The sequence below is a fragment of the Heptranchias perlo genome, chromosome 32, assembly GCF_035084215.1.
Source record: "Heptranchias perlo isolate sHepPer1 chromosome 32, sHepPer1.hap1, whole genome shotgun sequence".
In the NCBI taxonomy this organism is placed as follows: Eukaryota; Metazoa; Chordata; class Chondrichthyes; order Hexanchiformes; family Hexanchidae; genus Heptranchias; species Heptranchias perlo.
This window is the reverse complement of record NC_090356.1, coordinates 27,532,525-27,545,264: the sequence shown is the minus strand read 5'-3', so window position 1 is coordinate 27,545,264 and position 12,740 is coordinate 27,532,525. Positions and strand designations below refer to the sequence as shown.

At 41.1% G+C, this 12,740-nt stretch overlaps 1 protein-coding gene across 1 annotated transcript in view; it reads left to right on the top strand.

The window, feature by feature from the left end:
* The first annotated feature begins 5,387 nt into the window (after positions 1-5,387).
* LOC137300799 (nephrocystin-4) overlaps positions 5,388-12,740 on the top strand; it is a 142,676-nt gene continuing 135,323 nt past the window's right edge. The window contains exon 1 of the mRNA XM_067970058.1: positions 5,388-5,599. Coding sequence (XP_067826159.1) covers positions 5,388-5,599 — 212 coding nt within the window. The remainder of the gene's footprint in view (positions 5,600-12,740) is intronic.

Sequence of the window (12,740 nt, the reverse complement as noted above, 5' to 3'; positions counted from 1 at the left end):
CATGAATCTCCATCAAAGACGGGCACCTCAGCACCTCACTCTACCGCAAGCCCACGGACAACCTCACGATTCTCCACTTTTCCAGCTCCCACCCTAACCACGTCAAAGAGGCCATCCCCTATGGACAGGCCCTGCGAATACACAGGGTCTGCTCAGACGAGGAGGAACGCGATGGACACCTACAGACGCTGAAAGACGCCCTCGTAAGAACAGGATATGACGCTCGACTCGTCGATCGACAGTTCCGACGGGCCACAGCGAAAAATCGCATAGACCTCCTCAGAAGACTAACACGGGACGCAACCAACAGAGTACCCTTCGTCGTCCAGTACTTCCCCGGAGCGGAGAAACTACGCCATGTTCTCCGCAGCCTTCAACATATCATCGATGACGACTAACACCTCGCTAAGGCCATCCCCACACCTCCACTACTCGCCTTCAAACAGCCACCCAACCACAAACAGACCATCTCTGAATATAAATGCGGTAACCTTCCATGGAATCCCACACTCGCTCACCTGACGAAGGAGAAAGCCTCCGAAAGCTTGTGATTTTTAAATAAAACAGTTGGATTATAACCTGGTGTTGTAAGATTCCTTACATTTGTCAACCCCAGTCCATCACCGGCATCTCCACATTAAAGCCAATTAGATCTTGCCCCTTAGACCAAAATGATATTAAAGATTTATTACTGTATAAACAGGCAGAATTTTGAAAGGATGTAAATAACGCCCAAATGCCTAGGCTGCTATTTTTGACATGGATGTAAATTGGCAATGAATTTACTCATAATTTCCTCAATAGTTTAAAACTGTTGAATACAATTATTTGTTCTTGATGAATGAGTCATAACTGAAAATAATTTAGAACAGTTTTAAAAAAGTTTGCATCTGTGTGCTGTAACTTCAGATCTGTTTGCCCAGTGTTAAAGGACATTGTATTCATAAAAAAGTTTGGCCAATATTCATTTTTGTTTGGGGAAGAAGACCACCCATATGTGATGTTTGTCACAGTGACACCATGTGCAGGTGACAGGATAACGTGTCTTAGTGTGATTGATGTTTTGTGTGTAAATAAACAGAAGATAAAAAAATTTGTCCATTTTTTTTAATGAAGATGCCCTTTAAATGGTATGTTGGTGTTAATGTATATATCACTACTTCTTGTGGGAAGAATTCCATTCCCTGCAGTTGCATGTTGAAACAATCACTCAGGTGCCACCTCTGTTCTGTTCTCTAGTCTTTGAGGTGACCTTTGTAGTCTGACATGATGGACCAGTTTGAATGTATTTACATATAAAACAGGCCTTAGTTTTAATGTTAATGTGTAGGTCTGACCATTGATAGACCTGTAGCAAACCTTCCAGCTCTCACAAGTGATGGTTTTCTTTCAGTGGCCCTATTATCTCCACCAGAGTTGAGCTGTCACACACAGCTATTTTGTCAGATGTTATAAGACCTATATCTCTGATTATTAAAGAGAGAGAATTTGCAATTTTATAGTGCTTTTCACATCCTCTGGATGTACAAAAGTCATTCAGTCAATGAATTACTTTTGAAGTATAGGCAAATGCAGCAGCCAATTTACACACATCAAAGTCCCATAAGCAGCAATGAGGTGAATGACAGTTTAATCTGTTTAAAGGCTAAGACCAAGTATGAAAAATGACTGGGAATTGACACGGTCTTTTATGCACATTAAAATATAGAAAATCTCAAGGCTGGAAAAGATCATGGGTTCATTTAGTTCGCCTTCCTATTGGCCTAGCAGTTGTAACCGATGATTTGATTCCCCTAATGTCCAATTTGACTGAAAACCAATAACCCTCTGAAGCAATGCTTTCTTATGCCTTACCTGAATCTACACCTTTTCAGCTTGTATTCATACCCCTTTGTTTTTTTTACCCTGTATCAAATAAGCACATAAGAAGTAAAGGAATAGTCAAGTGAGGAATAGGAACACCTAGAGCCAAAGAGAGATATATTCTACTTGAGAGTGAGGGAGTTATGAAGATGCTTAACAAATACTTTTTCAGTTTTTGCGGAGAAAGGTGAGACTATAGTACAGCCTGATGAAGATGTGGAAAAACCACTATTGGAGATTAGGAAGGCTAAGTACCAGTATGAAACATTCAAACACAAACTATTTTTTTTAAAAATGAATGAGACTAAAATGGTTACTTTCACCTCTAAATTGCTTTGGGATGTTTTATGTTAAAGGTGCTATAGAATTGTAAGTTTTTGTTGTTATAGAAGTAGAAAAGTCACAAAGCCCAAATGATATGCACCCCTAAATACTGAAGGAGATAGTGGAGGCACTAACCATAATTTTCTAAAAGCCTTTGGAAATAGGAATTGTGCAAAAAGACTGCAGCGTGATAAATGATACACCTCTGCTCGAGAAGAGGGAAAGGGATAAGGTAGGAAATTATAGGCCAGTTATGTTTCATCTCGGTTGTGGGTAAACTTCTATACCTGGAATTGCTGCAAAGTTCTCCCGATTATTCCTAGTAACTAGCGGAAGAACGGCGTAAATGGCTGTTTACGTTTCTCTGGGGTTTCTGCTGATCTATCAAAGTTACAGTGGACGATTGGGAAAACTCCTGGGCAAATTCTGCCCCATATGTCCATAATATGGGATGACATTAGTTAACATGTAGAAAGGTTTAGAGTAATCACGGACATTTAGTATGCATTTGTAAAGAGGAGGTCATGCTTGACTAATTGATTTTTTTTGAAGAAATCACAATGTATAGATAAAGGCAATGTGGTGGATGTATACATGGATTTTCAAAAGGTGTTTGCTGGGGTGCCATATGAGGCTTATGAAAATTAAGACACATAATGTTAAATAGAATGTAGCCTGATTTATAGAGAAATGGCTGGAGGTTAGAAAGCTAAGAATAGGGGTAAGTGGATGTTTTTTGGATTGGCGGGAAGTGGTGCTCTCTGATCTGTGCTAGGATCTGTTTTGTTCTTGATTTATATAACTAATGTAGACACAAGGGGAATAAGGCTGCAGTTTGCTGATGATACCAAACTAGGTAGCATGCGAGAAAAAATGCAGGATGACATGGACAGGTTAGCAGAGTGGGTAGTTAGGTGTCAAGATACAATTCAATACTGAGAAGTGTGAAGTTGTACATTTTGTGAAAAAGAACAGGAAACTTCCTGTGGGGCAGTAAATAAGAGAATAAAGACCCACGTGTTGGTAGTTCGGTCCAACAAAGGATGCAAGGAGGTTAGAATGCAGGAGAGTAATTAGGAATTATTTTGTTGAAGTCAAGCAAGACAATCTGCCAATGTGAGGAAGCATAGCATGTTCATTACTTTATATTATAATGCAAAGACAAGTTGCACTGATTGAACTAAGTGAGACTAATCATGACTTGTTCTGTATGTAAGGAATCTTACAACACCAGGTTATAGTCCAACAGTTTTATTTGAAAATCACAAGCTTTCTGAGATTATCTCCTTTGTCAGGTGGCGAAGGAGATAATCTCCGAAAGCTTGTGATTTTCAAATAAAACTGTTGGACTATAACCTGGTGTTGTAAGATTCCTTACATTTGTCCACCCCAATCCATCACCGGCATCTCCACACCTTGTTCTGTATGTGCACTCATTGTGAAATGAAACAGTGTAATGATTTATATTTGCCTCACCTTACCAAGTGTGCCTTGGTCTGCATTTGAAGAAATTGAAGAAGCACACGTGTGAAAGACACAAATATCCAGTTTAGTTTGCTAGGAACTTACTATTGTTACACTATTGTATATTTAGATATGCGGCAGTACAAGCATATCCCAAATCGTAAGATGCCAAGACTGCTTACGGGAGTGACTAGCAATGTTGTACCCTAGAGAATATCTAAAGCCTTAAACTTTTTTCAATGGTGATCTTTTTAAAAAAATATATTTTTGAGGGGGAAAAAAAGAGCAGTTGAGGGTTGCCAGGCAAGTGCTGTTGCACCACAGGAGGACTGTGACCTCGCCTGCAAACACAGGCAGAGACATACATATCTGCATTTGTCTCTGGAACTCTGTGTAGGTAGGCTCTGTTAGGCATCACACTACCAGTGGCTATGAAGGTTGCTTCAGGCCTTACCTTTTATGCTTCAGCTGTATTGCAGGCAGGCTGCACTGCTGCCCTCTGGCAAGGGACCCCTGAAATGCCGAAGAGGGCAACCTTTTTGCACCCACCTCATGTAGCATAATTGTGTTTAAAAGTATGAGGGGCTTTGATAAGGAGAAACACAGGCAACAAAAATCCAGGGGGGGAATGAGGAGAAATTGTTTTACGAAACGAGTTGTTATGATCGGGAATGCACTACCTGAAAGAGTGGTGGAAACGTATTCAATTGTAAATTTCAAAAAGGAGTTGGATATATACTTGAAAAGGAAAAAGTTGCAGGGCTATGGGGAAAGAGTAGGGGAATGGGATGAATTTGATAGCTCTTTCAAAGAGCCGGCATGGACAAATGGGCTGAATGGGTCCTGTGCTGTATTATTCTATGATTCCATGATAACGTCTCCTTAACAGGCAATGAAACAACTGTAATAACTTGCATTTATATTGTGCCTTTGATGTAGAAAAACATCCCATGGCACTTCACAGACACGCAAGGAAAAAAAATTGACACTGAGTCAAAGAAGGAGATGGTAGGAGTGGTGATCAAAGAGGTGGAATTTAAGGAGAGTCAAGCGGGGAGGTGTAGAGTGTTGAGGAAGGGAATTCCAGAACATGTGGCCTAGGCGGCTGATGGCATAGCCCCAATGGTGGGGTGAAGGGAGGGGGGGATGCACAATAGGCCAGTGTCAGATGAATGGAGAGTTTCGGGGAGAAGTTGTATGGTTACAGAGATAGGGAGGGGCAAAGCCATAAAGGAGTTTAAACATGAGGATGAGAATTTTAAATTTTGAGGCTTTGAGGATTGGGAGCTGAAATAGGCTGAAGGAGGACAGGGGTGATAGGTGAACGGAACGTGGTGCAGAATAGGATACATACAGCAGAGTTTTAGATGAAGTAATGTTTAGAGAATGGAGGATGGGAAGCTGGTCAGGAAAGCATTGGAATAGCCATATCTGAAGGTGACCGAGACATGGATGAGGATTGCAGTGGCAGATGGCCTGAGGTAAGGGTGGAGGTGGGCAATGTTATGGAGTTGGACATAGGCAGTCTTTGTGATGGAGAGGATGTGGGGTCAGAAACTCGGCTCAGGGTTGAATAGGTTCCCGAAGTTGCTAACGGTCAAGTTCAATCTGAGACAGTAGCCAGAGAGGGCGATAGAGTTAGTGGCAAGGGTACGGAGTTTGTGGCAGGGCTGAAGATGATGCATTTGATCTTCCCAATGTTTAGCTGGAGGAAATTGGATTTCATCCAAGACTGAATGTTGCACAAGCAGTCTGATGGCACAGTGACAGTGGAAGGGGTCAAGAGACGTGGTGGAAGCACTGAGTTGGGTGTCATCAGCGAACATTTGGAAGCTGCCTCCATGTTTGCGGATAATGTCACTGAGAGGCAGCACATAGATGAGGAAAAAGCCAAAGATGGGATTCTTAGGAGAGAATCAATTGCTGGAGATGCTCTGGGATCGGATAGGTAAGCGTGAAACCAAGTGAGAGAAGTCCCACTGATCTGGACAATGAAGGAGAGACATTGGAGGAAGATAGCGTGGTTGACCATGTCAAAGTCTGCAGAAAGGTCAAGAAGATGTAATGCACCACAGACACAGAGGATGTCATTTGTGACTTTGGTTAAGAATTTTGGGAGGGCCGGAAACCTGATGGAGGGATTCAAAGAGGGTGTGCGGGAGAAATGGGCATAAAGGTTTGGTCCTGTGCCATTCTTGACTTGCTCCCGGGCTCTGTATCATGCCTCTAGATTGGGTTTCCTTTTGCTTTGTTTTTGTTTGGCTCTTTCCTCCCCTCCTTTCAACTTTGGCAAAGTCTGTCAACTGTTTGAACTATCTTTTGAACCTTTCTAAAGTGTGCAAGAATTCTTGTCCCCCTATCCCTTTAAACATCACCTGCATTGTGATTTTCCAGTTCTCCTGCCAAGTTAACTGCCCACACAAGGCCAAAGTTACTTGAGGAGCTGTGAATATGTATGGAAATGTGCTGACCCAGGAAAATTACATGCCATCAGCACATTGCTCTTCAGGCTAGATTAGCTCTATAACTTAGCCATTCTGGACTGAACCTCGTGCCAAAATCTTAAAATCTACACTCTTCTTCAGTGGAGGAAACTGATCAAATGTTTAGCAGTGGAATATCTGTACTGCCCAAACCTTCATTTTTGTTATACTGACGGCCCCATTTGGATACTTTTTGACATCTAATTGGAATTTCATCATCTGTTGGATGCTTGTACATATGGCTGAACCTCACACCAGCACTGGCTGCATTTGTTAGAAAAAATTGAGAGGAACACTGTTCTACTTTCTGCTGTCTAAATTCATGAAAGACAGATGGTTTACGCTCTTGAATTCAACTGCAGAAAACTTCCATACCATGAGCACTCTTGACATGGCAATTTCAATTGTATCATTGGAAATGGGAATAGTAGTCCTTGGTCAGGATCAAAAGAGTTTAAAAGTAATAACGTTTAATGTTACATACATAGAGGGTTCCAGCTTTTTGCATGTGGCAGTAATTGAATAGTCAAAGTTTTCTGGAAATCTTGAACTTTTGAGTTCCAATTTCTCCTGCATGACCGATCCAGAGGTTGCTCATGTGAAGAGCACAGTAGAGAATGGATTACTTGCAATTAAACTTGGGTCTATATGGTGCTTTAAAAGGGGGAGAAAAAGTCAGGGCAGTTATTACAAAAGCAAGATGAAGCAATGTTGACAGATAGAAAATGTCAACTTCAGGATTTCATATGACACCAGAATCATCAAAACAAGTCAATTGCCATAGGACTGGAGAATTTATCCAACTCACTGAAATTCCTTTTCTAAATCCTTCTGCCTGTCCACGTCCTACTCCTCTTAAAATCGTCCTTAAAACCTCTGACAAAACTTTTGGTCACCCTTCTTCATCTCTCCTTTGGCTTGGCATGTTTTCTTTACGCCTCCATGAAGTGCTTTGGGATGTTTTTCTATGTTAAAAGTGCTATATGAATATTGTTATAATTTGAAAGCATACTGTGTTACATTTGTGGAGATTTTATAGATGAATATTTTTTTTTGTTGAAGTCGGTCGTACTTAGTGAATGTGGTAGTTTCAATAAAAGTTACAATTTCAGTCCACTCATTTTTGGGATATTAAAATGGAAAGTGTGCCAAATTTAAATTTAACATTTCAATTATGATTGCTGGTGTGAAAATCAGGACCTATTAAAAGAATATGTATTTTTATATAGCTATCACTATAAATGTGATCTAGATGGTTGGGACTAATGCTTTGCTTATAGCGGCAAAGGAGATTGAATTTGTCCCAGATCTATGATAGTGATGTGTGTCACTACAGCCACCCAAGCGCTCTGTTTTCAAGTCAACACATGTATAAATGTGGCCCATCTCAGACATTGGTTTCATGCAGCCAGACTCGTGACCTGAATCCCTATTCTCCCTAGAATGTGTTCAATCTGTAAATCTGAGCAATCTCACCCAGATGGCTGGTGTTGGAAATGGAAAACGTGTCATACTGGTGGGCTTTTCTCTGCTGTGCTTTACCTGATCTGGTGCTGACATTGGGTGCCTGAAATAGGGAAAGTGCCCCCCCACCCCCGATAACATCACCATTGCTATTTAAACCTTTTTTTTGCTATGGATATGCAAATTAGTTAGTAGCATTCCCCCCTCCTATTTGTTTTTGAAAGGTATTCACTTATGCTTTAGTATAAATTACATACTAGAGGTATTAACTAGATCCCTCTGATCTGACTGTTACCATGGAAATAACTGGACTAGTTGTACTGCTTCAGAATCAAGCTTTTCAAATGGATTGCTCTTCAGCTGTGGAAAAGTCCAGTTATGTCTCGCATTTTTTCATCACAGCATCAAGCTTTTTTTCATCCGCAAGGTGAATTTTAAAACTATAACATCGCGGGAGGCTTCTTAATTGTGCCAGCACCTTACAGTGAAGCAAAATAGGCAGAGGACACAAGATTGACGGGAAATCTTAGTGATCAATGGAGTTAAGCCTTTGGCTCACTCCACGATACTCTTATTAATCTCCTCTGACTGTGGGACTATCAGCTAATTGCCTTTCTCATTCCATGTACCTGCCATTGCTAATGCAAAATGGGTGTTGCTTTTAAACTGCACTGTTGCAACAGGTATTCTGACATTTCAGTGCCACTTACTTGTTGTGCAGTTTTATAGACAGAGTACAAAGTCGCTGGGGACAATTTTGACCTAATTCGCCCGTCGGGAAACTGACGGGATCAGGTGCAACTCTAGTTTTACACCCCACCTGATTCAACTCTCCATTGAAGTCAACAGAGAGTAATATTGGATGGGGTGCAAAACTGCCGCTCCACCCGACCTGTTAGGTTAAAATTACCCCCGTTATCTTTGAAGGTGCTGATACTGTAGGCAGCAGGTAGTCTGAATTTAGTTCATGAAAATGGTGCAGAAGTCTGTCACCTGTTTTCTGTCTATCAGTTACTGGAAGGCACATGGTTAATCTTTTTCTGGAAGGTGTAGTGAAAGGATGACGGTGCCTAAAGCTATCTGACACATTTCTACGACACAATCTGCAATTAATGCTTAATGCTGTTGGGTGTTTAAATTCGAAATAGAAAGTGGCAGATAATTAGTTGAAGATTTTGTTCTCCGACATTGGTTTTTATTTAATTTTTTTACTTAAAGCAATAAGACTGAAATGTGTAAAGTTGCAGGCAGTGATAGTGAGTATTGATTCCAAACCTAAAGCATTGTGTGTTAGAATTGCAGCCTCAGCTGACAGTCAGACTTGCCCACACAGTGCTCCTTTTCCAGAGATACAGAGAAACCGTCAGATCCAGTCTCAACCCACAGACTTGTTTGTTCACACACTGCTGCTGATGACAGTCATGAAGAAGACTCCCCACTGAACGAGGAAGTATATTAGAGGAGGACTACAGTAGGAGACTGCAAGAAAATAAAGGGAAAAAAACAACAAAAAACTGCCCAAAGTGATTTAATATAATGTAGCAGGTCAGACAGGTTCCTTCACAGTTTGACGATTGCACGTTTAGTTCTCAGTAATTACTAATACTTTAATCCATTATCCATCTGTAACATCTGTTAAACGACAAAGGACTTTTATTTATCTTGCTGCTTGAAAAGAGCCCTCCGTGTGAAAGGCTTGAGTCGCAGAATTGGAATGATTGGGAAGTAACGTGGAAATCTGTAAGATGTTTACCGGTTCTTTTTAGATTTCGATGAAAATATTGGTATTGTTGAGGAGGGAGTGGGAAATCAGGAAAAAAAACCACAGTAAAAAATTATCTACTACAACACCAACTTGCATTTATATAGTGCCTTTAATGTAGTAAAACATCCTAAGGCGCTTCACAGGAGCACCATCAGTCAAAATTTGAGACTGAGCCACATAAGGTAATATTAGGACAGGTGACCAAAAGCTTGGTCAAAGAGGTAGGTTTTAAGGAGCGTCTTAAAGGAAGAGAGCGAGGTAGAGAGGCCGGAGGGAATTCCAGAGCTTAGGGCCAACACAATGGCAGCCATTGGTGGGGCGAAGGAAATCAGGGGCCAGAATTGGAGGAATGCAGAGTTCTCAGAGGGTTGTGGGGCTCGAAGAAGTTTTAGAGATAGGGAGGGGCGAGGCTATGGAGGGATTTGAACACAAGGATGAGAATTTTAAATTTGATATGTTGCTGAACCGGGAGCCAATGTAGGTCAGCGCGCATAGGGGTGATGGTTGAACGAGACTTGGTGCAAATTAGGTTATGGGCAGCAGAGTTTTGGATGAGCTCAAGTTTATGGAGTGTGAAAGATGGGAGGCTGGCCGGGAGAGCATTGGAATAGTCGAGTCTGGAGGTAACAAAAGCATGGATGAGGGTATCAGCAGCAGATGGGCTGAGGCAGGGACAGAGACGGCCGATAAATCTAACATTATATACACTTACAAATAAATCTCTAGTTTGGTTGCCTGAACTGGATGAGGTATTAACAAATGGTGTTCATTGATATATATTTTAAACTTTAAGGTTGTGTATTCCTTTATTGTAGGTTATATTTCTCCCTCTTGTTTTTCAGGTCTGTCCGAGGCACACACTAACTGCATTTTGGGCCTCTGTCTATTTTCTTCTCCAGGTGCTACTAAGAGGTGTACTAGAGTGGTCTAATGACATGACTATGCATTTAATGCTACTTTTACATTTTTCCTTCTCTTCCCTGTGGGGAAATGCCTGGTCTATGGCACCTGCATACAGCAGAGCTTCTGAGACTGGTATGTCAATGGAAATGCAAACTCATATCTTGCCTCTCTCTGGGACCACATGTTACAGTTATAACAGATTTCACTGCTGATTCCATCATAATAGACACAGTAGGGGTAACTCAATGGGCATGTGTACTTGATCCAGGGTTAGGCTAGTTGTCATGAAGCTTGTATGCAAAAGGTTGCAAATTACTGGCTTTAGTCAAGATCTGAGTATATACAAAGGGTTAATAAGTTAAACTAAGACTAAACAAAAAGAGCAGTATATAGTTGGTGGTTGCAATGACGTAGTTTAAAATTCATGTGCCATTAGTGAATCTAGAAATATTCGTGAAGTGATGTCAGACTTCAAAAATCTCAATCTGTGACAGGGAATTAGCCAAAATGCACATAACCAAAAAATGGACTGGAAAAAGCTTTTATTTCCCAGGTTTATTTTTGTATTCTTCATCCCCTCTTCAGGTGATACACTCTCAGCCCCTGCCAATCCTGTTTCTGGTTTGTTTTTGTTCAACGAGAATTTATTGTGCGTTTTTAAAAAAAAATAGGTTGGCCAATTCATAGCACTCACATCATGTAACAATAGCATTAAATGCAAATATTCATGTCAATGTAATGCAAGTTGATGAGTGCATTCTTCAATACTGCATGCCTGCATCATCAAGATTTCTGGTTTAGTATTCTCATTAGTTCAATTTTTGTTAGGTCTAAAATATTACAAAAACAATCCATTTTAAAGCAGCCTACTGTCAGGTGTAAGGTATAAATTATTTGTTCATCATAAATGAAGCAAAATATTTTATTTCAGTTGTGCATTTCTTTTTTAAAAGAAAAGTTAATGCCGGTGAACGGGAGGGTAAGTGCACTGTATGATGGGGAGTTGAGCCACAGAGCAGAAGGTCCAAGTATTGGTCTGTACTCTGCACTGACTTAGCCAGTAGGTGCCAGAGTTGACCTCATTGATAGCGAGAGGAAAAAGCAGCCATGATTTCCACTCATTCTAAGTCAGTGACCCCAGTTGGAAAGTGTGCGTGTGTGGACATCTGAGAATGATAGGATTTGGCTCAGCTGTGATGCCCTCCACAGCTGACTAGCCTGTTGTTGCTCATTGCTCGCTGGCCGTACAAATGAAGAATGGCTCCTTGGGCGAGGTACTAGGAGGTTGCTGGTGATTATGTAACTGCATCTCATCATGAGTTTGTGCCTTCTGGAGAAGAAGGGGAAACATTAGGCAGGGTGTTAAGAACATAAGAACATAAGAAATAGGAGCAGGAGTAGGCCAATCGGCCCTTCGAGCCTACTCCGCCATTCAATAAGATCATGGCTGATCTGATCCTAACCTCAAATCTAAATTCATGTCCAATTTCCTGCCCGCTCCCCGTAACCCCTAATTCAAAAAAAAGGATGAGACGCAGCCCTTTGATCATTTAATGTGAAATATTGATACTGCTCATCAGTTTTAAGGTTTCAAGGTTTCAAAAGGCTGTGTGCCGCTGACCTCAATAACAGTTATTACGGTGACTAAACTTCACAAGTATTTAATTGGCTGTAAAGCACTTTGGACATCCTGAGGTCATGAAAGATACTTTATAAATGCAAATCTTTTTCTTTCTTTACTGTACCTGTCTTTTGCTTGTGATTGATTTGGTGGTCCAAATGCTCGGTAAATGTTTGTTTCTCATGTTGTATAGGGTTCGCAATTTAATTCCAGATAGTAGTGCCTAGTCCATTTTTCAGGGGTGTCCTGGTGAAATCAGACGCTACTTAGAGCTGCTAATTTGAAATAATGTTTTACGACCAGGAGCTGCTGGAATCTTAATGCTGAACAGTCGGTGTTTGCGGGCTGTGTTCTATATTAAAAATATCTGAAGCTGTTTTGCTCAATAATCCCTCCTGAATCTGGAGTTATTTGAGCTAACCTCACTTAGCACAGATTTTTCATTTGGCTGCAGGCAGCAATATTATTCCGTCAGGGTGAATATAGTAGAGAAGCCTAGTTGGAGGGTTTTCTCAAACGGCAATGACTATAGGTTGCTACCACAGCGTGGTTATTTATTCTCTGGTACTGCCTGCCCCGTCTGTTGGAGTTCAGTTATTACTGAAGCAAACTGACTCAGAATGCGAGAGACGCCTGCTGTGCTCATTGCTTTCTGTCTGCAAATAGCAGGGCCTAGCAACAGAAACCATTACTTGTCCAGCCCCAGTGGCTGACTGACGAAACTGATCACAGTACTAGTCCATTGCTATTTGTAAAGTGCTTTGTGTTGCCTGGATCTTAATGAATATTAAACAGTTTCAGACAGTGATAGAAGATAAACACAGCAACCAGGTGGCTACCTAATGGACAATAA